This window comes from Saccopteryx bilineata, chromosome 2 (assembly GCF_036850765.1).
Source record: "Saccopteryx bilineata isolate mSacBil1 chromosome 2, mSacBil1_pri_phased_curated, whole genome shotgun sequence".
Taxonomy (NCBI): domain Eukaryota; kingdom Metazoa; phylum Chordata; class Mammalia; order Chiroptera; family Emballonuridae; genus Saccopteryx; species Saccopteryx bilineata.
Window position 1 is genome coordinate 350,571,702 of NC_089491.1, and position 25,080 is coordinate 350,596,781.

At 38.4% G+C, this 25,080-nt stretch overlaps 1 protein-coding gene across 2 annotated transcripts in view; it reads left to right on the forward strand.

Moving 5' to 3' along the window:
• The window catches only part of DHX40 (DEAH-box helicase 40), a 39,582-nt gene that overhangs the window by 1,185 nt on the left and 13,317 nt on the right, over positions 1-25,080 (forward strand). For both annotated transcript variants that reach the window (XM_066262732.1, XM_066262734.1), the window contains exons 3-11: positions 1,143-1,288; positions 2,301-2,420; positions 2,609-2,836; positions 3,055-3,121; positions 4,118-4,249; positions 14,310-14,409; positions 17,443-17,529; positions 17,667-17,849; positions 24,410-24,490. In XM_066262732.1, coding sequence (XP_066118829.1) covers positions 1,143-1,288; positions 2,301-2,420; positions 2,609-2,836; positions 3,055-3,121; positions 4,118-4,249; positions 14,310-14,409; positions 17,443-17,529; positions 17,667-17,849; positions 24,410-24,490 — 1,144 coding nt within the window. The remainder of the gene's footprint in view (positions 1-1,142; positions 1,289-2,300; positions 2,421-2,608; positions 2,837-3,054; positions 3,122-4,117; positions 4,250-14,309; positions 14,410-17,442; positions 17,530-17,666; positions 17,850-24,409; positions 24,491-25,080) is intronic.

Sequence of the window (25,080 nt, forward strand, 5' to 3'; positions counted from 1 at the left end):
TGGTTAGAGTGTTGTAGGGTAATGTAGAGAGAGGATGCTGGTTCCATTCCTAGTCGGCACATACAGGAGCAGAGCAATGCTTCTCTCTGTCTTTCACTGTCTCCCTTCCTTTCCCTCAAATCAATAAAATAAGTTTTTCTAAAAAAGCCTCTTACAGGCTAGGACTTTGGTATTGCACAGATGCCCACCATTTGTTTTACGGTCTTAATTCTTCCCTTGGCGCACCCTGCCTATATATCTTCCCTACTTCTTTATGGTTTTATTTCAGATTAAGAAATTAGTTGAGATGTGAACCTTTCTATTTTTAATTACCATAGTAATCCCCCAGAGAATCATAGGTAGATACTGATTGTCTGCTATAAAATAAGATTGTCTCATGGTAGACTATTAACTATTGGGTATTGAAATAATTTTCGGGGGAAGGGATATATTGATAACTGTTGTTCACATTAGTATTTCTTGGTTCTTTCTCCAGTGCATTATCAGGTAAGTATTTATTCTCTGACTCTGCTAACACCAAGCCAGCTAGCAAATGACCCATAAAGTATCTCTCACTTCATTATGGTAAAGCTTTCTAGCATAAGGTTATATAGAACAAAATTATATTGGATATTATTCATATAAAAAACAAAGATTTCTTAGTTTATACACTATATTAACTTATTCTTTTGCATCAAGTCTAAGATGCTATCGATTAAAACATACCACTATTTTACATGCTCTTTATAAAAGAACCTGCTATCAATTATAAGATGTATCTTCTTTTCAAAGATATTTAAGATGGTAAAAAGAAAAATGCCTATAGAATCTATGTAAGGTGGTATATTTAAACCTCTGTGATGAAGGTAAATCTATTGTAGGAAGTGTGTGGAATTTAATGGATTTTTAGAAATTAGTAATTTTTGTTGGAGTAAAATCTTTAGGTTGGATTTAAAATAAGCCTAATTTAAATTTGTACATTTTGAATGATTATTACTATGTATTATTAGTTTTATTTCTTAAATTTCCATGACTGTATGTTGTTAACTTGTTGAGTTTTGGAAATACTTGAACAGTTTGTACTGATTGACCGGGAACAATTTAGCTGTAATAGGACGCAACTGTTAATGTTTTTGTATTTTTTTAATCTCTGGTTTTAATAGGGTTTTCACAATATGGTATGATTGGTGTGACTCAACCACGAAAAGTCGCTGCCATATCAGTTGCTCAGAGGGTTGCTGAAGAAATGAAATGCACTTTGGGATCCAAAGTAGGATACCAAGTTCGTTTTGATGATTGCAGCTCTAAGGTACAGTACAAAAGTTTTGTTGATATTTGTTTAAAAGTACTATAGCTCTGACTGGATAGATGGGTTGATTGGAGCTTCGTTGTGAATCACAGAGGTTTCATGTTCGATCCTTGGTCAGGGTACATACAGGAACAGATCTATGTTCCTATCTCTCCCTTCCTCTCCCTCCCTCTATCCCTCCAGCGACCTTGGGCTTCAAGCCAGCAACCTTTGGGCTCAAGCCAGGGACCATGGGGTCATGTCTACGATCCCACGCTCAAGCCAGTGATCCTGTGCTCAAGCTGGTGAGCCCGTGCTCAAGCTGGTGTCCTCGGGATTTTGAACCTGGGTCCTCTGTGTCCCAGTCCGATGCTCTATCCACTGTACCACCACCTGGTCAGGCTCAGGATTTCTTAATTCTATACCAGATACAAAATAACTCCTGATTTACTATGGTCCCTAATGGGAATGGCCATCAATTATGGCACAGAATGACTCTCCAAAATACTGTCTTTGCCTTCTTCATAGTCACTACTTGGATTTTTCTCTCTTTTTTCTTCCATTTTTTTATGGATATCATTACTGTTACCTCCTAGCCTCTGCACCTTATTCTCCTCTTGTTTTAATGCTAAGTGACTGACAATTATCTTTAAATAGGAGAATGAACTGGAAAGAAATTGAGAGGAAATTGCACACCTCACCATTTCCTTTTCTCTTGAGTGCTCTGAAATAGTGGCTGAAATAGGGAGATGAATCCCATTTCACTGCTGTTTCCCACAACTCGATCACCTAAAACCGTTGTGTTGTACCTCCTTAATTGGTCCCTTTTGTTACTTTGTCCCAGAACATGTACCTTAGTTCCTTATCCCTGTCTCTGTATATATAGATCATAAGTTTAATAATTTGTCATCCTTGTTATTAGGCTATTTTATATATTATTTAATTAGATTCAAGTTTGTACATTTGGGGGAAAATTTTAGTTTTCAAAGCAAGGGTGATTTTATATATATATGCTTTGTGTTTTGAACATTAGGAAACAGCAATCAAATATATGACTGATGGATGTTTATTGAAACATATTCTGGGAGATCCAAATCTTACCAAGTTCAGTGTCATTATTTTGGATGAAGCCCATGAGAGAACTCTAACTACAGTGAGTATTTTAATATATTATTTATTAGACAGTTTACTTTGGGGTACCTTTTTACTGTATAGAAAATTGTCTCCTCTTACAATTTAATCTATTAATATAGGAATTCTTTGGTTAGGAAAGCAAAATAATTTAGAAGAGTTGGTTGTTAGGTGTACTTGTGACTTATTAGAAATTCACTTTTCTTTCAGGACATCTTATTTGGTTTATTGAAGAAATTATTTCAGGAGAAGTCTCCTAACAGGAAGGAGCATTTAAAGGTCGTGGTGATGTCAGCTACTATGGAATTAGCCAAGCTCTCTGCATTCTTTGGAAATTGTCCAATATTTGATATACCTGGAAGGCTTTATCCAGTCAGAGAAAAATTCTGCAATTTGATTGGCCCACGGGACAGAGAAAATACTGCATATATTCAGGCGGTATTACTTGGCATTCTTTTGTGTCTTTTTTTATATTTGTGGTTCTAGCCGATTGAATAGTTTGATGATTTATTTGTTCCCTATTAATTTAATGGCTATCCTTACAGGTCCTAGTACTTTTGAGAACCAAATTTAATTTTTCTGTGGAACAAGATGGAATTGGTGGTTGGAGGGGCTGTATTTCCACTAGCGTATTATGCTTGCGTTTCTTGCTTTAGATTGTGAAGGTGACCATGGATATCCATTTGCATGAAATGGCTGGAGACATCTTGGTTTTTCTGACTGGTGAGCATTCAGTATCAGGTTTAAAATTACTGTTTATAAGAGTGGTTGTGGCACCATATAAAATGTTCTTTGTTGGGAAATCTGGGCACCACTCACATTGCCCTAGCTTTTTATAATAATTTAATTAGTTTTAGATTTTATATCTTATATAATTCCACATTGCCATTAAAAACACCAGTTTTATTAGTAAACATGTAAAACACACTAACCTTTAAGTAGATATTAAATGGTAAAGTGTTAACATTTTTATTAGTCTTTCTTATATAGAGGTGTTACCACACTAAACAGTCCTGAATCTGAATGATTAATTCCATTATTTCAAAAGACATTCTATATCACGTCTCAGCTTTTTGGCTATGATCAATGCAAAAGACATCCATCCTACCATTTCCTTTCTTCTTTGGGTGGTGGGATGGTACTGTGTGATAGCAGTATGTAAGGTGTGGAATCCATGTTTCATAGATGACCCTTTTTGGAGAATAGTTAAATCCCAGATTAATGTGATTCTTCAAGTAACAGCATCCAATTAACAGAAATGAGTCATTTCATCGCTTACCTCCTACTCTGCCTGGTACTGATGTCAGAAGTGAGACATTATAACAATCTCTACCATTTTGAGGTTACTTTAGTATTTGATACCTAAATGTAGTATCTCCTGGCTTAAATTTCCATATGTTAATAATTAACTTGACTGAGTCTTCCTCAGATACTGTGTTAACAAGATGAAAGGCTTGAAGATTATAAACGTTTTTGTTCCTTTAGAGATTTAAATTCCTTAGAAACTGGTGTTTCTCCTTTTTTTATTTTGTTGAGATTTGGTACAATTTATGTGTTTCTCTCTTTCAGATCAAATGAGAGTTTTAAAATAACTATAATGCAAAACTGAAAAAAATAAAAAAAAATGCAAAACTGATTTTAATTTAGAAAGCGTCTTTTTTTTTAACTCAAATTAATTTTGCTATTCACTGGTTGATGTCGTTATTTTCTCCATTTCAGGTCAGTTTGAAATCGAAAAAAGTTGTGAGTTACTTTTTCAGATGGCAGAGTCTGTTGATTATGATTATGATGTTCAAGATACCACTCTAGATGGCTTGTTAATATTGCCATGTTATGGATCTATGACAACAGGTAATTCCTCACTAGTATAGAAAATTTGACTGATTTTTAAAAAATTTTCTATTGAACCGTCACGTATGTACAGAAAAGTGCACAGATCCTAAATGGTTTCTTTTAGGTAAATGAATTTCATAAACTGAACACACTTTTGTAACTAACACCCAGAACATGAAACAGAACGTTAAGAGAACCAGCATCTCTTGAGAGAAATGATTTTTTTCTTGAAGTCTTTTCACATTTTCTTTTTTTAAGAGCCTTTAACATACCCCTTAGTATTGTTAAGAGTGAGCACTATTTTCTCCCAGCAGAACAAAAATATTGTTGATCATTTATTGTAATAAGGATTATAATTTCCTGATAGTGCCACAGTCAAACCTTATTTGCCACAGTCACAGAGTTTCTAGAAACTATACATTTCCAGATATATCTGAGAGTAGACGCAGTGGATTTTTTAATGTATCTACCCATTAGCCTACTTTTTAATTTTTTTAGGTGAGAGTGGGGAGATGGTGAGACAAACTCCCACATATGCCCTAACTGGAATCTAACAGGCAACCCCCATCTAGGGCCGATGCTCGAAGACCAAGCTATTTTTATTGCCTGGGGCTGGTGTGCTTGGACCAACTGAGCTATCCTCAGCCCCCGGAGCCAGTTCTCAAGCCAGTTGAGCCACTGGCTCTGGGAGGGGAAGAGGGAGAGAAAGGGAAAGAGTAGGGGAGAGAAGCAGATGATTACTTCTTCTCTGTGCCCTGACATGGAATCGAATCCTGGACATTCATATGCTGGGCCAATGCTCTATCCACTGAGCCACTGGCCAGGGCCAGTCTCCTTTTCAAGAATAATGTAAATTCAAAGACCAAATGAAAACTCTTAATTCTGTCATTTGTTCATTAACTGCAGCTGCCTAGAGTTTGGGATTTAGCATTTAATGTAATATAAAAAACATTTATATGTTTTTTACATTTTATGTATATTTTTGTTTTTGTTGAGTAGGTGGTTCTCATATTAATAAAATGTTCAGGAATATATGTGTTGGTAATAACAATAGACCACATGCTATTATGGGAATTTCTTGTGTAATATTAGGTCCTTGCTCTCAATATTGAATTCTATTTTTAGATTTTTACATTTTAAAGGGAATTCTTAGGGTCATTATTATATATTTAAGGTTCTTATTATTTTCTAGGGATTTGATCTAATGACTTAAAATTTACTTTGTAACTGATAATTAAAAACGATTGTGGTTGCTTTATTATTAACCATTAACTAACTACTTTCATATAAAGTAAATAATTTCATCTTTTCCTTCTTATTACCGCATTGAAAATAATATTCTATTATCTGTGGTTACTTCTTGTTTAACATCCTAATCCAGGTTTTATACTATTAAAAGATTGCTAGTGACTTATTTCTCAAATCTCATGGCCATTATGTATTTTGACTTTGTGATGATGATAATGTCTCTTTGAAATGCTATCTTTTGGTATACTATTTAATCATCTGGGTCTTCTGATCACTCTTTCTCTAAGGCTCCTGCCTTACCACCCTCCCCAGCCTTTGTTCCCTTCGAAAAGTGACTGTTATCTAAGGTTTCATTTTTAGTTGCTGTTTTCTAAAAATTCACTGTTTTGGTAAAGTTGGCTTTTAGGACTCACCTGTCACTTCTCTTTGGATGATTCCTGAAAGCTCTCTCTGGTTCAGACTCACTCCTGTGGTCTAGACCTCCTGGATCTCCTAACTGGACTTTCTGATCTGTGCATCATATCATTTAGATCAAAACATGTGGCAGCTGCAGATTTTTTTTTTAACCTTGTCTTATCCAGATCATTCATTCTTTTTCTTTTTTCATTATCATTGTTAGAATTAGAATCCTTAGTTTGCTTTCCTGTGTTGTTAGCATAGCCTGCTAACCTGTTTCCCCTGATTTCATTTACCATCTGTGTGCATTGGTAAGTGTAATTTTCCAACAGCACAGCTCTGATTGTGTCAATTTCCTGTTGAGTACCTTCAGTTATTCCTTATTACGATAACTTGGCATTTAGTATCCTTTTAGCATGACTTCAGCCTGCTTTCAGCCTTAATTCCCAGTGTACGTGTCAACAGTAAAGATGTGGGACTAGGTGTGAACAGCGTCATTATTGAAGGGTTTGTTTATTTTAGTTTCCTTTCTGGTTCCAAGAGTACTATAAGGGTCAGCTACTGGTGATTCACTGTGAGCATAATAGTATTTATTACAGCAGCTTATGATAGTGCAAAGCAGCCTTCAGATGGAGCTAATGAGGTACTAAGTAATGGGTGAAGTGGAGTTAGATGAAGGCAGGGGAGAGAGTGTCAGGTTCCTGGAACCTTAGGCTTCCTTTTTAAAACTGCTTAATACAGTATAGTACTTATTGTCTTTATTATTGCTACTTTGGGTGATGGGGAGAGACACTGTTATGTTATTTCCTGTTATGCTTCAGGAACAGAAAACTTGCACTTGGGAATAAGGAGAGGGGAGAAGGGTTTCCTGCTTGTAGCATATAAGGGGGTTCAGAATGACCCATATCTAGTTTTAGTGAATAGGTAAAAATTATGACGTGGATATCTTACATTTGCTTATTTCTGGGTTAGTCATGAAGGTGGCTGACTTTAAATTTTTTATTTATTGATTTTAGAGAGGAAAGGAGAGAAACATCAGTTTGTTGTGCCATTTATTTATGCATTCATTCCTTGATTCTTATATGTGCCCTGAATAGGGATCAAATCGACAGCCTTGGTGTTTCAGGACAATGCTCTAACCAACTGAGCTACTTGGTCAGCACCTGGCTGACTGTTTTAGAGAGATATCTTAAAATATGTCCTTAATTAGCCTAAAAAATTCTCATCTGTCAAATATGAAGAAGTGCTGCAGTATTCTTGGTTACATCATCTTGGTCCCTGGGCTGAACTCTCCAACCCCACCCTTGACGGTTTCTCAAGCTAGGAATGTTGGTTGTATTTTCGATTCTTTTTCTCCCACACCTTTTTTTGGTGACTTTGTTTGCTATTTCCTTAACTTGAACTCTTCCTTTCACTTTTATTTTCCCATCTCTGGCTAAAATCCTGCCATTTTGTTTCACTAATTCCATAAAAATGTTTCCTGATTTCCTTCCTCCCAACTGGCTTTGATTGCTTTCTCATTTGAACCTCGTGCTTTGCTGTACCTCTTGTGACCCCACATTCTGCCTCACGTTATTGTTGTCTCCTCCTCTCTAGTCCTGATTAAATATCTGTTAGACTGATTTTCTTTGAATGTCTTACACCAAATGCTATATCTAGAACCTTTTTCTTGTTTCTCTTAAACCTTTTTGCTCTTCTGATTTCCTTCTTTGGTTTGAGGTATTGCAGTTCCTCAGATTTTTCATGCATCTAGGGAAAACTGAACCCCACAAAAATATATGACCTGAAATATACCTGTTTCTACATAAGTGACAAATATTTGCATGAAATTATATAATTTTAGCATTAAAGTAATGATCTAATTCAGTGCTGCTTAGCCTCTTTTGGAGGATAGGATCTTAGATTCTTTTAACAAGGTGACAAAAGTCATGGCTTGTTTCTCTAGAAAAGTGCACATATATACTTGCATATCAGACTTCTTTTTTTTTCCATTTAGTGAGAGGAGGAGAAGCAGAGACAGACTGCTGCATGCACCCTGTCTGGGATCCACCCGGCAAGCCCACTAGGGGGTGATGCTCTGCCCATTTATGGCCCTGGCTCCCTTGCATCCGGAGCCATTTTTTAGCGACTGAGGTGGAGGCCATGGAGCCATCCCCAGTGCCCGGAGCCAACTCACTCCAGTCGAGCCATGGGTGCGGGATTGGAGGAGGAGGGGAGAGAGAGAGAGAGAGAGAAAGAGAAAGAGAGAGAGAGAGAGAGAGAGAGAGAGAAGCGAGAGAGAGAAGCGAGAGGGGGAGGAGTGGAGAAGCAGATGGGAGCTGCTCCTGTGTGCCCTGACTGGGAATCGAACCCGGGACTTCCACACACCAGGCGAACGCTCTACCACTGAGCCAACCGGCCAGAAAATTCAGACTTCTTTAATTTATAGATAGAGGGTAAATGATGTTTCTAAGGTCACATGGTACAGCTGTTTTTGATAACTGGTTATATATTCAGTAGTGGGTGATAAAATAGAATGTTTTCAGAATACATGAAGAAAAAAAAGTTTTACCTTGAGTTAGTGTACAATCTTTTAAAGGAAAAAACTGCTCACTTAAATTATTGCATAAATCCCAAAATAGTTTTCTTTCTTCCTACAAAACAAAGACATTACCACAATATGGCGGGTGCCTGGAATTTGCTCTGTTTACAATAGTTTCTTTAAGTGTTAAGATTAAAGGTGTGAGGGAATAAGGTTAGTGGACGTCACATTAAAACTTCCTCTACGTGAAGCCTCCCCAAATGGGAACATTTTTTTTTTAATAAAGAAATACATACTTTTAAAAAAATCAGCAAAATAAGAAAATTAATTAAACTTACTCAGGTCCTACTAACATGGTTAAGTAATAATTACCATTAAATTAATCTTTTGAGTTATATTGTTCCGGACTTTTTCCTTTATATATTTTTGTTTGTTTATTTTAAAACAAAAAAACGGAACAATATTATATGTGCTCTTTTATGTTTTTCTGTTTTGCCCTTTGCAGAAATTTGAAAAGTATAGAAAAGTACAAAAATATCCATTTCCCACGATGCAGAGTTAGCACACTTGTTAGTATCAGCATATTTTGCATTAATTTTCCTTAAATAAAAATTACTCAGTTGAGGAAAAATTATATAGTTTTATTATAAAGAATTCAAGCAGCATACAAAATTACAATGGTAAAAATAAAGAAATCACCTCAAATTCATTCATCCTGAAATAACCATCTTTAATGTTAGGAAAACCATTACTCAAATGTGTGTGTATGTGTGTGTGGTGTGTGTGTATACGTGTACACATATAGAAGGATAACTAAATAGGTACAGAGGTTAATAGAAATGTTTATATGAGATTATACTCTTGCTTTTTAAAAAGGTATTCAATTTTATTTTCATTTACTTGAAGGAATTGTTCAAGTAAATCTTTACCACAGAAGATAATATTTTATAAAAGATTGCTTTAAAGTTTAAAAGGATGAAAAATATTAAGAAACTGAAGTTAATATCTTCTTGATTTTTTTTAAAATAATTTTATTAAGTGAGAGGGGAGGCAGAGCCAGACTGCCATGTGTGCCCAGACCGGGATCCACCCAGCAAGCCCCCTAAGGGCAATGCTCTGTTGCTTGACAACCGAGCTACTTTAGCCCCTCAGGTGAGGCCATGGAGCCATCCTCAGTGCCCGGGGCCAACTTGCTCAAACCATTTGAGCCATGGCTGTGGGATGAGTAGAGAGAGAGAGAGAAATGGAGGAGTGGAGAAGTAGATGATCACTTCTGTGTGGCCTGGCCTGGAATTGAACCCAGGACTTCCACACACCAGGCTAATGCTCTCTACCACAGAGCCAACCAGCCAGGGCAAAATATCTTTTTAGACCATATTTGATTTGAGACTTTTTCTGTTAAATTATCTGATGAGGGCTTAAGTACTTTTACTCTCCCATATTCTCCCCTTGTTATTTTTGTTAGTTATTTTTACATTATTTAGATGTATTTAGTGTTTATCAAATTTTTTTTTAACCATGTTTTTTCCATTTCTCAGTTACTTTCAGTTAATTATAGATTGGCTCAATATTGTTAACTATTTTTTAAGGGCCCTTTAGTGTTATTTTTTGTTGCTCTTTTATGTTTGAAAATGTCTGGCTTTGCCTTTATACTTGAACTACATCGTGGCTGGGTTTTATGTTTTTGGGTCACACTTTCTTTTCCTTAGAGCTTGGTAGACGTTATCCAGTTGTCTTCTGGCATTGAATGTTGCTGCGGAGGAGTCTGAGGCCAGCCTGATTTTTTTTCCCCTCCTTGTAAGTGATTTGTTTTTTCTGTCTGATTGCCTGAAAATTTCTATTTTTATCTTTAAAGTTTAATAGTTCTAAATTTTTTCTTTCTGGTGTTGAGTGTTTTATATTAAAATTTCCTGGAGTTGAAGTGCTCCTTTAAAAAATCAACTTTAGTCTGACCAGGTGGTGGCACCATGGATAGAGCATTAGCCTGGGAGGCTGAGGACCCAGGTTCAAGACCCCAGGGTCGCCTGCTTGAGCACAGGCTCACCAGCTTGAGCCCTGGGCTACCAGCTTGAGTGTGGGATCATAGACATGACCCAAGGTCGCTGGCTTGAGGAAGGGTTTACTCACTCTGCTGGAGCCACTGGTCAAGGCACATATGAGAAAGCAATCAATGAACTAAGATGCTGCAACAAAGAATTGATGCTTCTCATCTCTCTCCCTTCCAGCCTGTTTCTCTCTCTCTCTTTCTCTCTCACTCGCTTGCTTAAAAAAAAATCACCTTTATTGAGATATAATTTACATATAATAAACTATGCCTGTTTTAATTATTATAGATAATGGGTAATTTTAATTATTATAGATAATTATAAACAAATGCGCATACCTGTGTAACCATAACCACAAAAAAGAACTTTTCTGGTGTACTTCTTCTGATCTACAAATTTAATTCTTTATTTCAGGGACATTTTTTGTGTTTTATCTTTGAATATAACTTTTGTCTATTTATTGTTTTGTTTTTGTTTTTTGTATTTTTCTTAAGTGAGAAGCAGGGAAGCAGAGAGACTCCCACATATTCCTGACCAGATCCACCCGACATGACCCCTAGGGGGCAATGCTCGGCCCATCCAGGATGTTGCTCTGTTGCAGCTGGAGCCATTCTAGTGCCTGAGGCAGATTGCATATCTTCCATATTTTTTAGCATCTTTCTTTCTAGTTACTTAATTTTTTTTTTTTTTTTTTCATTTTTCTGAAGCTGGAAACAGGGAGAGACAGTCAGACAGATTCCCGCATGCGCCCGACCGGGATCCACCCGGCACGCCCACCAGGGGTGACGCTCTGCCCACCGGGGGCAATGCTCTGCCCATCCTGGGCGTCGCCATGTTGCGACCAGAGCCACTCCAGTGCCTGAGGCAGAGGCCACAGAGCCATCCCCAGCGCCCGGGCCATCTTTGCTCCAATGGAGCCTCGGCTGCGGGAGGGGAAGAGAGAGACAGAGAGGAAAGCGCGGCGGAGGGGTGGAGAAGCAAATGGGCGCTTCTCCTGTGTGCCCTGGCCGGGAATCGAACCCGGGTCCTCCGCACGCTAGGCCGACGCTCTACCGCTGAGCCAACCGGCCAGGGCGATCTTTTTCAACTGCATTTAGTGATTATCTTAAACCTTTTCTGTGTCAGAAATTTGATTTTCTGTTGTGTTAGAGAGAATTCTCAAGATATTTAAAAATTTTATTGATTTTAAAGAGAGAGGAAGGGAGAGAGAGAGAAAGAGACAGAAACATTGACTTATTGTTCCACTTATTTATGCATTCATTGGTTGTTTCTTGTATGTTCCCTGACCAGAGACTGAACCTACACCTTGGCGTATTGTGATGGTGCTCTAACTACTGAGCCACCCAGACAGGGCCTCAAGACATTTTTGATTCACCCAAAAATTATGCTGGGGGCGCAGAGGTAGAGTTTGAGTTGAGTGGTTTTAACTCTTTGTTTTGTTCCAGAATCCTCCTCCTTTTTCTCCTTTGATTGACAGTTTTTGTTTATTGCTTTCAGTTATGTTTCTTTTATTCTCTCTTTCTCTCTCAGGCATATTTCTGCTTTGGGATCTTATGGGGGTAATTTGGGACAAGAAGTTCTATGAGAAGGTTTCTGTTGGCCTTAATATGTAGTATGTCATATACATATGTATCTTAGAAGCATTGCTCCATTAAGAGTATTCAGCGGTCTCTGTTTGATATCCTTATTCCTTGGTAAACTTTGTAGCATCTTTCTGCCTCTGCCTCTTTGCCCATTCCTTCTCATCCTCACCCCTCGGTTAATAACATCCAAGTATCTTATTAGGTACTGAGAAAGACTGGATAAGATATATTTGAATCTTAGAAAGATCAGAGAATGGAAGTAGTCAGGAGAATTACTACACCTTAATGAAAGTATTTACTTTCCCCTTCTCTTTGGGCTAAGCCAGTGACCCCACACTCAAGCTGGCGACCCTACGTTCAAACCAGCGACCTTAGAGTTTTGAACCTGGGTCCTCAGCATCCCAGTCTGGCACTCTATTGCACCAACGCCTGGCCAGGCTGAAAAATAATTTTTTAGCATGTTTTTTTACCAACTTGTTCAAATCTGAAAAATAGATTTTTTTGGAATTACTTGAATATTTATATCAAAACTTCTCTACAGGCATTTTTAAAAATCTTTTCTAGCATTTTTTTACTTTTGAAATTAATTTTGGAATCACATGGAAGAATAACATTACTCAGCTTGGGTTTAAATTTGCCTGTTTTCTCATCTGTAAAATGAGACAGTTGGCCTAGTTCCATGATTTTAACACTGTTCTCATCTGTGCTACTTCTTTTCTCTCTCAGTATAGTTCAACTTTTGTCTGTTTTATATGTTGGGAATACATGGGTCTTTGTAAGATTTTATTTAGAAACAAGCTTTGTACTTTATTTGAAAACAGGTTTTATTAAGATTTTCTGTTGAAAAGAAAGCAACTTGAGGCTGCTCAAGTAAAAAGGAATTTTCTACGCAAATACGGGCAGCCAGGCATTATTTAATTTAAAATGCTTTCCTGTATAAAGCGTGTATGTATATATAACGTGTATATATATGTATATATATATACACACACACTTGTTCTAATATATAATGTATAACAGTAAACATGTAAAATAAGTTTTAAAGATTATTAGGAAAAATAGAATAATTACTTTTTATACCCCAATAGATTGTGTACTCCCTGGAGTGAGATTATTCCTAGTTTCAGAGATCATTGAAATAGATAATCCACCCAAAACCGTTGCTTAGACGTTCTTCTACCTTTTTAGCTTAAGTGATCTTTACCTTCATCTCACTTCAGCCACCTATTCTGACGTTTGCATCTTGGACTTGGTTGTTACCATCACTTCTGATCTCAGTTTTAACACATCTCTGATGCTTGCTTCCTATTTTGCCAACCCACTCTACTGTTCCTAAGTCAACAATTTTAAAAATGCATTGAAACTTGTCCTTTACTAGCCTTAACCTATCTTTATTGGCCCATACTATTATATGCAATAATTTCCTTACAGAAATTCTTAACTCTCTAGTCCGGTTTCCTGCATAACCTGGCAGGAGAGAAAGTCTGTCCAAATCCATCTTTTACTTACGTAATTTATGCCCACATCTCCCATGGCCTAAGAAGTGCCAGGAACCCAGAAATACTCTCTTGCCAACTCTCATGGCTCGTGCATTTTTTTCTCTAAATCTTTAGACTAACTTTCTCTTTTTCATTTACATTAGTCACTTTTCTATAGTTCACAAGTTTATTTTTCCTCTTTGTAAGAGACCAGCCTAATAAAATTGAGCATCTCTTGGCCCTTTTCTCAAATTCACTGGAGAATCAGATTGGCCCAGCTTGTGGGAGATGTTTGTCCTTGGTGCTGTGAACTGTGGCCAGCACAAGGTACCATGCTACAAGCACTGCTGTAATGTGCGGGTAGTGGAAATGAGTGTGATGATACTTGATTAAAGGGTAGTCCTGAGTTGGGCAGACACTGAAAAAGCAAAAACCACCTAATCAGTCTTTAAGGCAGAAAGATTCTTAATCTGTAGTCCTTGGATGGGAATTGTTTGAATTATTTTGTGTGTGTACATATGTGTCTTTTAATGGAAAAGAGGTCCACAGTTTTAAAATATTCTCAGAGGGAGCTATGACCTATATAAAGGAGTCTGCTGCAGGATTTATTTTAGCAATAATAATCTGTGATTCCATAGATCTAGAAATCTTAGCAGTGAAAGGTGAAAAAATAGTTTTGGTATTTTGAATTAAAAATAAAGAGGTGAAGAAAATATAACTTTTAATGGAAAGAAATTAGTTTTTCAAAACTTGAGTTTGACAAATGCATGTTATAAATTACTGTTTTTCCCTTTGCATATATTTTAGATCAACAGAGGAGAATATTTTTGCCACCTCCACCTGGAGTTAGAAAATGTGTCATATCCACTAATATTTCTGCAACATCTTTGACAATAGATGGAATCAGGTACAACTTTTAAAATTTCTTTTAAAGCCAAGAAAGCCACTTACCTAATCATAAAACATTGAGTTTGCTTCTCTGTGTCCTCCACTAATTTCCTTCTCACTTGCTTTACTTGTAATCACCTATCGATTGCACTGAATAGGAAATGGAATAGGAAGTATGCATAATATAAATACTTCTGTTTACACTTTTTAACTACTCATACTTGGCAACTTGTAGCTTTCTCTTCCCAAATTTAAGATTATGCATTGTTTTCACTAAATAGCCAGATCTATGTTTTTATACTCTAGCAGCATGTACCTATAATGATCTATCCAGGGGTCCCCAAACTTTTTACATAGGGGGCCAGTTCACTGTCCTTCAGACTGTTGGAGGGCCACCACATACAGTGCTCCTCTCACTGACCACCAATGAAAGAAGTACCCTTTCCGGAAGTGCGGCAAGGGGCCGGATAAATGGCCTCAGAGGGGGCCACATGCGGCCCGTAGGCCATAGTTTGGGGATGCCTGATTCCTTTCTTATCCGGAGCTCCATTTGGTAGAGTAAGCTTTGTAGATTCAAGTGTTTATTTGAAGGTACTGTTATTACTTTCACCTTTTTAAAAATGATTTATGGTAAATGTCTAAATGTAATCAGTGATGCCATGAGCCTGATCAGGTGGTGCCACAGTGGATAGAGCATCAGCCTGGGATACTGAATGCCCAGGTTTGAAACCGTGAAGTTGACAGCTTGAGTGCCGGGTTTCCAGCGTGAGCGTGGGATCATAGATTTGACTCCATGGTCGCTGGCTTGAGTCCAAGGTTGCTGGCTTAAGCTCACTGGCGTGGCTGTAGCCACCTCCCCCCATCAAGACACGTTTGAGAAAGCAATCAGTGGACAACTAAGGAGCCACAATGAAGAATTGATGCTTCTCATCTCTCCTTTCCAGCCTGTCTGTCCCCCCTTGCTAAAAAAAAAAAAAAAAAAAGTCATGAAATTTTTGGATAGATAAAATAGACAAACACTTGGAAAGTAAGTCTAGGCTGATGGCTAATTTGAATGAAGTTCTTTCAGACTGTTAAGCCACATCCATTTTGGACATTATTTTTTGCCCAGTATACTCAATATCATTACCTAGGTCTGTCTGCCTAGGAAGGCTGGACATGAATCCCTTAAATTCTATATATTTCTTTCTTTTCTTTTTAGTTTATTCATTTTGGAGAGAAGAGAGAGAGAAAATAAGAAGGGGGGAAAGGAGCAGGAAGCATCAACTCCCATATGTGCCTTGACTAGCCAAGCCCAGGGTTTCGAATTGGCGACCTCAGCATGCCAGGTTGATGCCTTATCCACTGCGCCACCACAGGTTAGGCTATGTATTTCTTTTGGGTAATATAATCACCCAGATCTGAAAGGAAGTTTAATTTCTTATGCTTTTCTCCTTTACTTTAAAAATAATGGTTCCACTGGCCCTGCCCGTTGGCTCAGTTAATAGAGCATCAGCCCAGCGTATGGACATCCTGGATTTGATTCCTGGTCAGGGCACACAGAAGAAGCAATCATCTGCTTACCTCCCCCCCCCCCCTTTCTCTCAGTATTCCCCTCCCGTAACCAGTGGCTTAATTGGTTTGAGCATAGCCCTGGGCACTGAGGATAGCTCAATTGGAACACATGAGCCTCAAGTGCTAAAAAATAGTTCAATACTCTAGCATCAGCCCCACAAAGGGTTGCCGGGTGGATCCCTGTCAGGGAGTAAGCAGGAGTCTGCCTCGCTATCTCCCCTTCTCTCACCAGAAATTAAAAATAAAAATAATGGTTCCTCTAAAGGATTAGGGGAGCAGCTCCCCTGAATAAATTGACCTCTATAATTTTCTGTTTCCAGCAAAAGCAAAGTTATTAAATAATGTTTTTAGAATGTTACCTTAGTAAATTATGGTGTAGACTTACTGCTATTTCTAATTTAGTTTTTTACCCGATTTCTTCTCCATTTAATTGACTTACAGTGGTATTGTTAAAGTCTAGCTGAAATTAGATGTTGAACCTTTTACATGGTCCAGAGGTGACTTTGAGGTTTGTTTTTATTTTTTAGAGGAGACATTCATATAACACAAAATTAACATTTAAAAGCAAACAGTTAAGTAGTATTTAGTATGTCTACAACATTGTGCAACCACCACCTTTATCTAGTTTTAAAAACTTTTCATCACCTCAAATTAAAACCCTGTGTACCCACCCTTTGAGCCAGGGGTCTCAAACTTGCGGCCTGCCGAACAATTTTGTGCGGCCCGCAGACTAATCCACGAAGTTCAAAATATTTTGGATAAAATTAAGTAAGCCTAGGGGCCTACTTGTATTTTTCATTTCTCTAGCATCCTAGCTAGATATTAGCTTAGTTAACAGCAGTTGTGATGCGAACTACAGTTTCTGGTCGTTTTGTGACACTGAGTAAACTGCATGTACGATTGTGCTTGTTGTACTGATTTTTTTTTGTTTTCAACTGCAGTGAGAAAAGTGTTGCGTAACAGTTGCCTTTTGTAGACCTAGTGCTGCCCGCCTAACGGCTGTGATCTTGCTCTGCGGCCCACATGTTGAGTTGAGTTTGAGACCCCTGCTTTAAGCAATAACTCAGAATATGGTACATATTCATTATATGTATATTCCGTAATTTCTGGATCTGTTCATCTCTTAATGAGTCACGGACATTTAGTTTTTTATCTTTTGATTCTCACAAATAGTGCTACTTTGAACATACATCTACAAGTATTTCTTGAGTACTATTTTCAGTTCTTTGTGCCTACTTAGGAATGGGTTTTTGGGTCACATAATTCTCTGTTTAATGTTTTGAGGAACGTTCAAACCATTTTTCCACATTGTATGAACCATTTTATATTCCAGCTGCAATGTATGAGAGCTCCATTTTCTTGACTGTCAAGTTTTACAGTTAAAATAAAAATTATCATGTACTTGTTAGTTTGGTGGAAAAGGGAAATCCAAAGTAGTTGAAAATTAACAAGTCTTTCCTGATTTTCTAGAAACTTAACTTGTTTTTATTCTCCTTAGATATGTGGTAGATGGTGGCTTTGTGAAGCAGTTAAATCACAATCCCCGGTTAGGCTTAGACATCCTGGAGGTGGTTCCGATTTCAAAGTAAGTCTCTATGTCAAGCCTTATTGTTCAAAGAACAGTTGATTAGATTATTCCTAGTTGGTTCAAGGGTGGAAAGTGAATTGCTTAGGAATCCCACAGAACATTTTGGGGACTTTTGTTTTTTTTTTCTTCTAAAGGAGTGAGGCGTTACAGCGAAGTGGCCGAGCTGGTAGGACTGCGTCAGGAAAATGCTTTCGGATCTATAGTAAAGATTTTTGGAACCAGTGTATGCCTGACCATGTGATTCCTGAGATTAAGAGAACTAGTTTGACATCTGTAGTTCTGACCTTAAAGTGCCTTGCCATACATGATGTTATAAGGTATGTATACAGCTTTAAAAACAAGTGTTATGGTGGAGCCAGGTTATTTCTCAGACATTCTTTTGAAGTATTTGGTTCAAACACCCCTACATCACAAGGTTCAACTAAGCCCATATAAATGGCTTCTTTAAGTTGCTTTACTAGAATTTGATCCCTTGTTTATATTTTAACCTACCTTGGTTTAATGGTGTGCCTCATGCTGATATTATTTGGGTCGTTTAGTGACCACGGTTTATGCTATGAAAGAATATAATGACCCTAATTCCAAGCAGAAAGTTTTTTTTTTGGTAGCATTTTTTGTATGGTTGGCATTGTACCATGCACTGTGAGAGACACGATATTTACTGCTTCAGTAGTTTTTTGCTTTCACTAAGCTGAAGTTATATTGGAGAAACAAGATTCAGAATCATGAAGTGACGAATAGAACAACTGTTAAATTAGTCAAATGTTAAACTATATAATTAATTGGTACTATATTATTGTGGAGGCTTGTAATTTCATATTATACATGCATGGTAGAGGAAGTAATGAAGGCAATTACTGTCATAGTCTTAATTTTGGTCTTGACTTACCTGTGGTGGCGCTGTGGATAAAATGTCGACCTGGAATGCTGAGATCATCAGTTCGAAACCCTGGGCTTGCCTGGTCAAGGCACATATGGGAGTTAACGCTTCCTGTTCCTCCTCCCCCTTATCTCTCTCTTTCTCCTCTCTAAAATGAATAAAGTCTTAGAAAATTTTTTTGAACCTGTCTGGGAATGTAAAAGTGTCAGGAACTTGGGAGAAGATGGCCATGCCTTCAAATTTCTAATAAGAGGGAAACTAATTACTAGATGCACCCAAATATATTGTATACTCTTGGGAAGTCAATTGAAAAAAAATTTGGATAAATCTCAAGACTAGAGGTTTTCTAAATGAGACTATAGATCCTAGAAAAAGGAAAGCATATAATATATGAAATTTTAACTATAATCATAAATGATGTCAATGAAGTCATTTAAAGAAATCTAAATAGCCAATAAGAAAGCTTTCAGATGAACCCAGATTTGAATAAAATTTGTGTGTGTGTGTGTGTGTGTGTCTTTCTAAAGTGAGAAGTAGGGAGGCAGAGAGGCTCCCGCATGTGCCTTACCGGGATCCACTCACAAGCCCGCTAGGGGGCAGTGCTCTGCCCTTAAGGGGTATTGCTCGGTTGGAACCAGAGCCATTTTAGCACCTGAGGCCGAGGCCATGGAGCCATCCTCAGCACCCGGGCCAACTTTGCTCCAATGGAGCCTTGGCTGCGGGAGGGGAAGAGACAGACAGAGAGAGGAGAGGGGGAAAAGGGGAAGAGTGGAGAAGCAGATGGGCACTCTTCTGTGTACCCTGGCTGGGAATTGAGTCAGGGACTTCTACATGTTGGGCTGATGCTCTACCACTGAACCAACCAACCAGAGCCTGAATACAATATTTACAAAGGAAAGCAGAATAGCATATAACCAAGAATAAATATATATTAGAAAAACAGGAACAATTACTTAATATCTGTGCTGTTATTTTTCCATTTTAAATTTGAACAAGTATACTATACTAAAAGTCCCCAAACTAGAGGAAGGAAAAAAAATAAGACTTCTCTCCCCCTTCTTTTTTTAAGATGTATATAAAATAAGAAGAGGTATATCCAGTATTTGGGATAGATAGTATACTATTCATAGATGGCAGAAAGCAAATAGAGCTTTTTACGTATTTTGCTTTCCTTTTCTCCTCCATCAAGAATGATTTTTTGCCTGACCTGTGGTGGTACAGTGGATAAAGCATCAATCTGGAATGCTGATATCACTGGTTTGAATCCCTGGGCTTGTCTAGTCAAAACACAAGAGGCAACTACTATGAATTGATGCCTCTGTTCCTCCTCCCTTCTCTCTCTCTATCCTCTCCTTAAAATCAATCAAAAAAAATTTTTTTTTGTATTTTTCTGAAGCAGAGAGACTGACTCCCACATGCACTCGACCGGGATCCACCCAGCAAGCCCACTAGGGACAATGCTCTGCCCATCTGGGGCGTTAATCTGTTGCAACCGGAGCCATTCTAGTGCCAGAGGTGGAGGTCATTGAGCCATCCTGAGCGAATGGGCCAGCTTTGCTCCGGTGGAGCCATGGCTGCAGGAGGGGAAGAGAGAAATAGAGAGAAAGGAGAGGGGAAAGGGTAGAGAAGTAGATGGGCACCTCTCCTGTGTGCCCTGGCCGGGAATTGAACCTGGGACTTCCACATGCCGGGCTAACACTTTACCACTGAACCAGCCAGCCAGGGCCTTAAATAAAATCTTTAAAAAAAAAAAAAAAGAAGAAGAAGGCTGACCAGGTGGTGGCGCAGTGGATAGAGTGTCGGAGTGTTGGAGTGGGATGTGGAGGACCCCAGGTTTGAGACCCCAAGGTTGCCAGCTTGAACGCGAGCTCATCTGGTTTGAGCAAGGCTCACCAGCTTGAGCCTAAGGTCACTGGCTTGAGCAAGGAGTCACTCGGTCTGCTGTAGCCCCCCAGTCAAGGCACATATGAGAAATCAATCAATGAACAACTAAGGAACCGCAACAAAGAATTGATGTTTCTCATCTCTCTCCCTTCCTGTCTGTCTGTCTGTCCTTCTCTCTCTGTCTCTCCCACAAGAAAAAAAAAAAAGAAGAATGATTTAAATCTGGAAAGATAAGAACAAGTCTCGATAAAGAGGAATTGAAGACCAAGATGGATTAGAAAGTGATATGAAAGCCCAACAACTATATATTAGTCTGTCTTGAGGCTTTAGTTATTATTTTCTTGTTATGAAAAGAACTTGCAGATTTAATGTCAAATGTATTGGTTGTCTGAGAAATTAATGCAGAACAGGTTATCAGAAAATTTTGAGAAATGGAAATGTCTTGATTTCTTCATTTAGGGAAACAGCAGATTTTGGAAATACGTACCCCATAAGCTTGACATTGATTCTTAGCAGATTCTAGCATACTTTATTGGAAAATTGTTTAAGAGAATTTAATAATAATCAGTGTGAATCAAAACGGTTCCTGAAGAATACGTTATAAGCCATTTCCTTTTCAGTTTGAAGACAGGACCCTCCTTATAATGGGTGTGTCACAAGAATTTATTGAATGGTAAAGTGATGTCTCTTATTTTCAACACAGTATTTAGCAAGATAACATTTGACATCTTTGTAAATAAGGAGGTGATGGTATTGCCGGATTAAAGTTTACTTGCCAAATAGCCAAATCCAGCAAGTATTAATTGCTTAGTGTAGCCTAAGTAGAGGTTTTACTTAATATGCTGAACTTCGCCCTTTTTCTGACAAGCATTTTTAATGAAAATATTAAATAAAAATATTGAAGTCTTGATTATCAGATATATGGAAGATGTCTTGGTATTTCAAACCAAGAATTAGAATGATCTCTGCAGGCCCTGGCTGTGTAGCTCAGTTGGTTAGAGTGTTGACCCAACATGCCAAGATTTTGGGTTTGATCCCTGGTCAGGGCACATATAGGAATTAATCAGTGAATACATAAATAAAGTGGAAAAACCAATCAGTGTTTCTATTTCTCTCTCTTTAAAATCAATAATTAAAAATTTAAAAAGAATGGTCTCAACCGGTCAGAACCTTAGACAAAGTCACAAGGTAAAAGTCTGAAAGGCTACATCTGTCCTGTGTTATGGTTGCACATTAAGGAAATCCATGTGGAAAATATCTGAAGTTAGCAGATTACTACAGAGTTAATATGAGTTTGTAATATTCTGCTGTTAAAAAACAATTGTCAAGATCCCACTGGCATTGATTTTGGTTATATTAATAGATAGCAATGTCCAAATGACTGAGATTTATAGCATCCCTGTTCTGTGCTGGTCGATCTACATTTGTAGTTCAGTGTTGGATAGTGTTATGTTTTATGAGAAGTTTGACAAACTAGAGTATTTCTAAAAGTTGGTAATTAGGTATGGTGAATCTTGTTCCAATAGTACAAGGAGTGTTGGCAGATTAATAATTGCTATAATCAAGGGAGAAAAATATCTGTAGTTTTTACAGATCTGAAAGGGGTCTTACATAGAAGAGAAAATTTGCTAGTTTGGTATTGGCCTAGGCCCTAGGGCATGGGTCACAAACTATGATCCAGGCTCACTGACCATTTTTTGTTTTTGTTTGTTTTACAGAGACAGAGTGAGAGTCAGATAGAGGGCTAGATAGAGACAGACAGGAACGCAGAGAGATGAGAAGCATCAATCATTAGTTTTTCGTTATGACACTTTAGTTCATTGATTGCTTTCTCATCTATGCCTTGACAGTGGGGCTACAGCAGACCGAGTAACCCCTTGCTCGAGCCAGCGACCTTGGGTTCAAGCTGGTGAGCGTTGCTCAAACCAAATGAGCCCAGGCTCAAGCTGGCGACCTCAGGGTCTCGAACCTGGGTCCTCCACATCCCAGTCCGACGCTCTATCCACTGTGTCACCGCCTGGTCAGGCTCACTGACCATTTTTATAAATAAAATTTTATTGGAAAATAGGAAATAAAAAAGAAGGAAGATTTATTGAAACATAGCCATACCCATTTATGCATGGCTTCTTTCTCTACAACAGCAGAGTTGTGTAATTGGGATAGACCACGTGGCCTGCAAAACCAAAATACATATTTACTAGTTGGCCTTTTACGGAAAATGTTGTGGACTTAGAAAGCTGACTGTAGAAACAGCCTATAAGATTTTTGTTTTTTAAATAGAACTGTCAGTTCTGGAATGGACGTTTGTGTAAGGTATTGTTAAACATTTTGTCCTTTGTTGGACCCTTTTCAAGGTGAGAAATTCTAATAGATGATTTATCATCTCAAGACTTGTGGTGGAGAAAATAATCCAGTGAAGAAAATACTGACTGTTGTTCCTGTTTAAAAATGTATCTATATTCATGCTTGGTTATATGCCACTCTGTTATCCTTTGTCAATATTATTAATTGTTCTATGTTCATGAAAGAATTGTGGTTATGTAAGAAAATGTCCTTATTTTTAGAGATGCATGCTGAGTATTTTGGGGGGAAATTAGCATTTTATTTGCAACTTGCCTTCAGAGTTCAGGAGAAAGTAAATACATACAGATACGTAAAGCAAATATGGCAGAATTAATTAAATATACTTGCTTTATTATCAAAAGCCATTTTGAAGAATTGTTAAACAATTTGTAATTTTTGGCCACTTTCAATGAATTTTTCTCCATTTTATAAAAGTAATAAAAATTATAGACTAAACATTAGAATTGACATCAGCTATCAAGATTTGGGCAGGATTAAAATAAGAGGAATAATAGTAAGGAGAGTTGCAGTCAAGATCAAAAAGAGGTGCTTCTTGTCTGGCGGTAGTGCAGTGGATAGAGCATCAACCTGGGATGCTGAGGACCCAGTTGAAATCCCCAAGGTCATCTGCTTGAACAAGCTGTCACTGACTGGTCGTAAGCCCCCTGGCCAATGCACATAGAGAAGCAATCAGTGAACAACTCAAGTTAAGCAACATTGAGTTAATGTTTCTCATCTCTCTCTCCCTTCCTGTCTGTCTCTCTTTCAAAAAATAAAAATATATTTTTTAATTCTTTTGTTTTAAACCATTTTAATTTTATTTATTTTGTGACAGAGAGAGGGACAGACAGGAAGGGAGAGAGATGAGAAGCATCAATTCTTTGTTACGGCACCTTAGTTGTTCGTTGATTGCTTTCTTATATGTTCTTTGACTAGGGGGCTACAGCAGACTGAGTGACCCCTTGCTTGAGCCAGTGATCTTGAGCCCAAGATCACTGGCTGATGAGCTTTGCTCAAACCAAATGAGCCCGCACTCAAGCTGGCGACCTCGGGGTCTCGAACCTGGGTTCTCCACATCCCAGTCAACGGTCTATCTACTGTGCCACTGCCCGGTCAGGCAAAATGAATAAATTTTTTTTTTTTTTTTTTTTTTTTCATTTTTGTGAAGCTGGAAACGGGGAGAGACAGTCAGACAGACTCCCGCATGCGCCCGACCGGGATCCACCCGGCACGCCCACCAGGGGCAACGCTCTGCCCACCAGGGGGCGATGCTCTGCCCATCCTGGGCGTCACCATGTTGCGACCAGAGCCACTCTAGCGCCTGGGGCAGAGGCCACAGAGCCATCCCCAGCGCCCGGGCCATCTTTGCTCCAATGGAGCCTTGGCTGCGGGAGGGGAAGAGAGAGACAGAGAGGAAAGCACGGCGGAGGGGTGGAGAAGCAAATGGGCGCTTCTCCTGTGTGCCCTGGCCGGGAATCGAACCCGGGTCCTCCGCACGCTAGGCCGACGCTCTACCGCTGAGCCAACCAGCCAGGGCCTGAATAAATTTTTAAAAGAGGTATTTCTTGAATTAATAGAAGACTATGATTCAGAAGAAATTATTTCCTCCTTTGCTGAATGCTGATTATGAACTTAGAATGCTTAAATATAAAAAAAAGAAAACTTAAAAATAGAAGGGCTAAAACCTTTTAAAGAAAATTTCAAGTCTTTATAAACTCTTACCATGTTTTAGAAATAGAATCTCATTTTCTATCTCATGTAAACACACAGATTTCCATATTTGGATCCACCTAATGAGAGACTTATTTTGGAAGCCCTTAAACAACTGTACCAGTGTGATGCTATTGACAGGTAAAAATACAAACAAACAAAACCCTCCCCCCAAATCCTCCTACAACAGATGTTATTTATTCTCTTCTTAAAGTAGGGCTCTTCATATTTTCCTTTATAAGTAGAAAATGATTTGTTTGAATTGAGTGGATTATTTTAGAAATTTTTGTTGTTGTTGTTGTTGTTTTTGTATTTTTCCAAAGCTGGAAACGGGGAGGCAGACAGACTCCTGCATGCGCCTGACCGGGATCCACCCGGCATGCCCACCAGGGGGCGATGCTCTGCCACAATCAGAGCCATTCTAGTGCCTGAAGCAGAGGCCACAGAGCCATCCTCAGCGCCCGGGCAAACTTTGCTCCAGTGGAGCCTTGGCTGCAGGAGGGGAAGAGAGAGACAGAGAGGAAGGAGAGGGGGAGGGGTGGAGAAGCAGATGGGTGCTTCTCCTGTGTGCCCTGGCTGGGAATCGAACCCAGGACTCCTGCTCACCAGGCCGATGCTCTACCACTGAGCCAACTGGCCAGGGCTGGAAATTTTTCTTAGTCTTTCTTCACCACAATTCTGAATTTAGAAACTGTACTTTAAAACTAATGTTGTTTAATATTGGTACTATT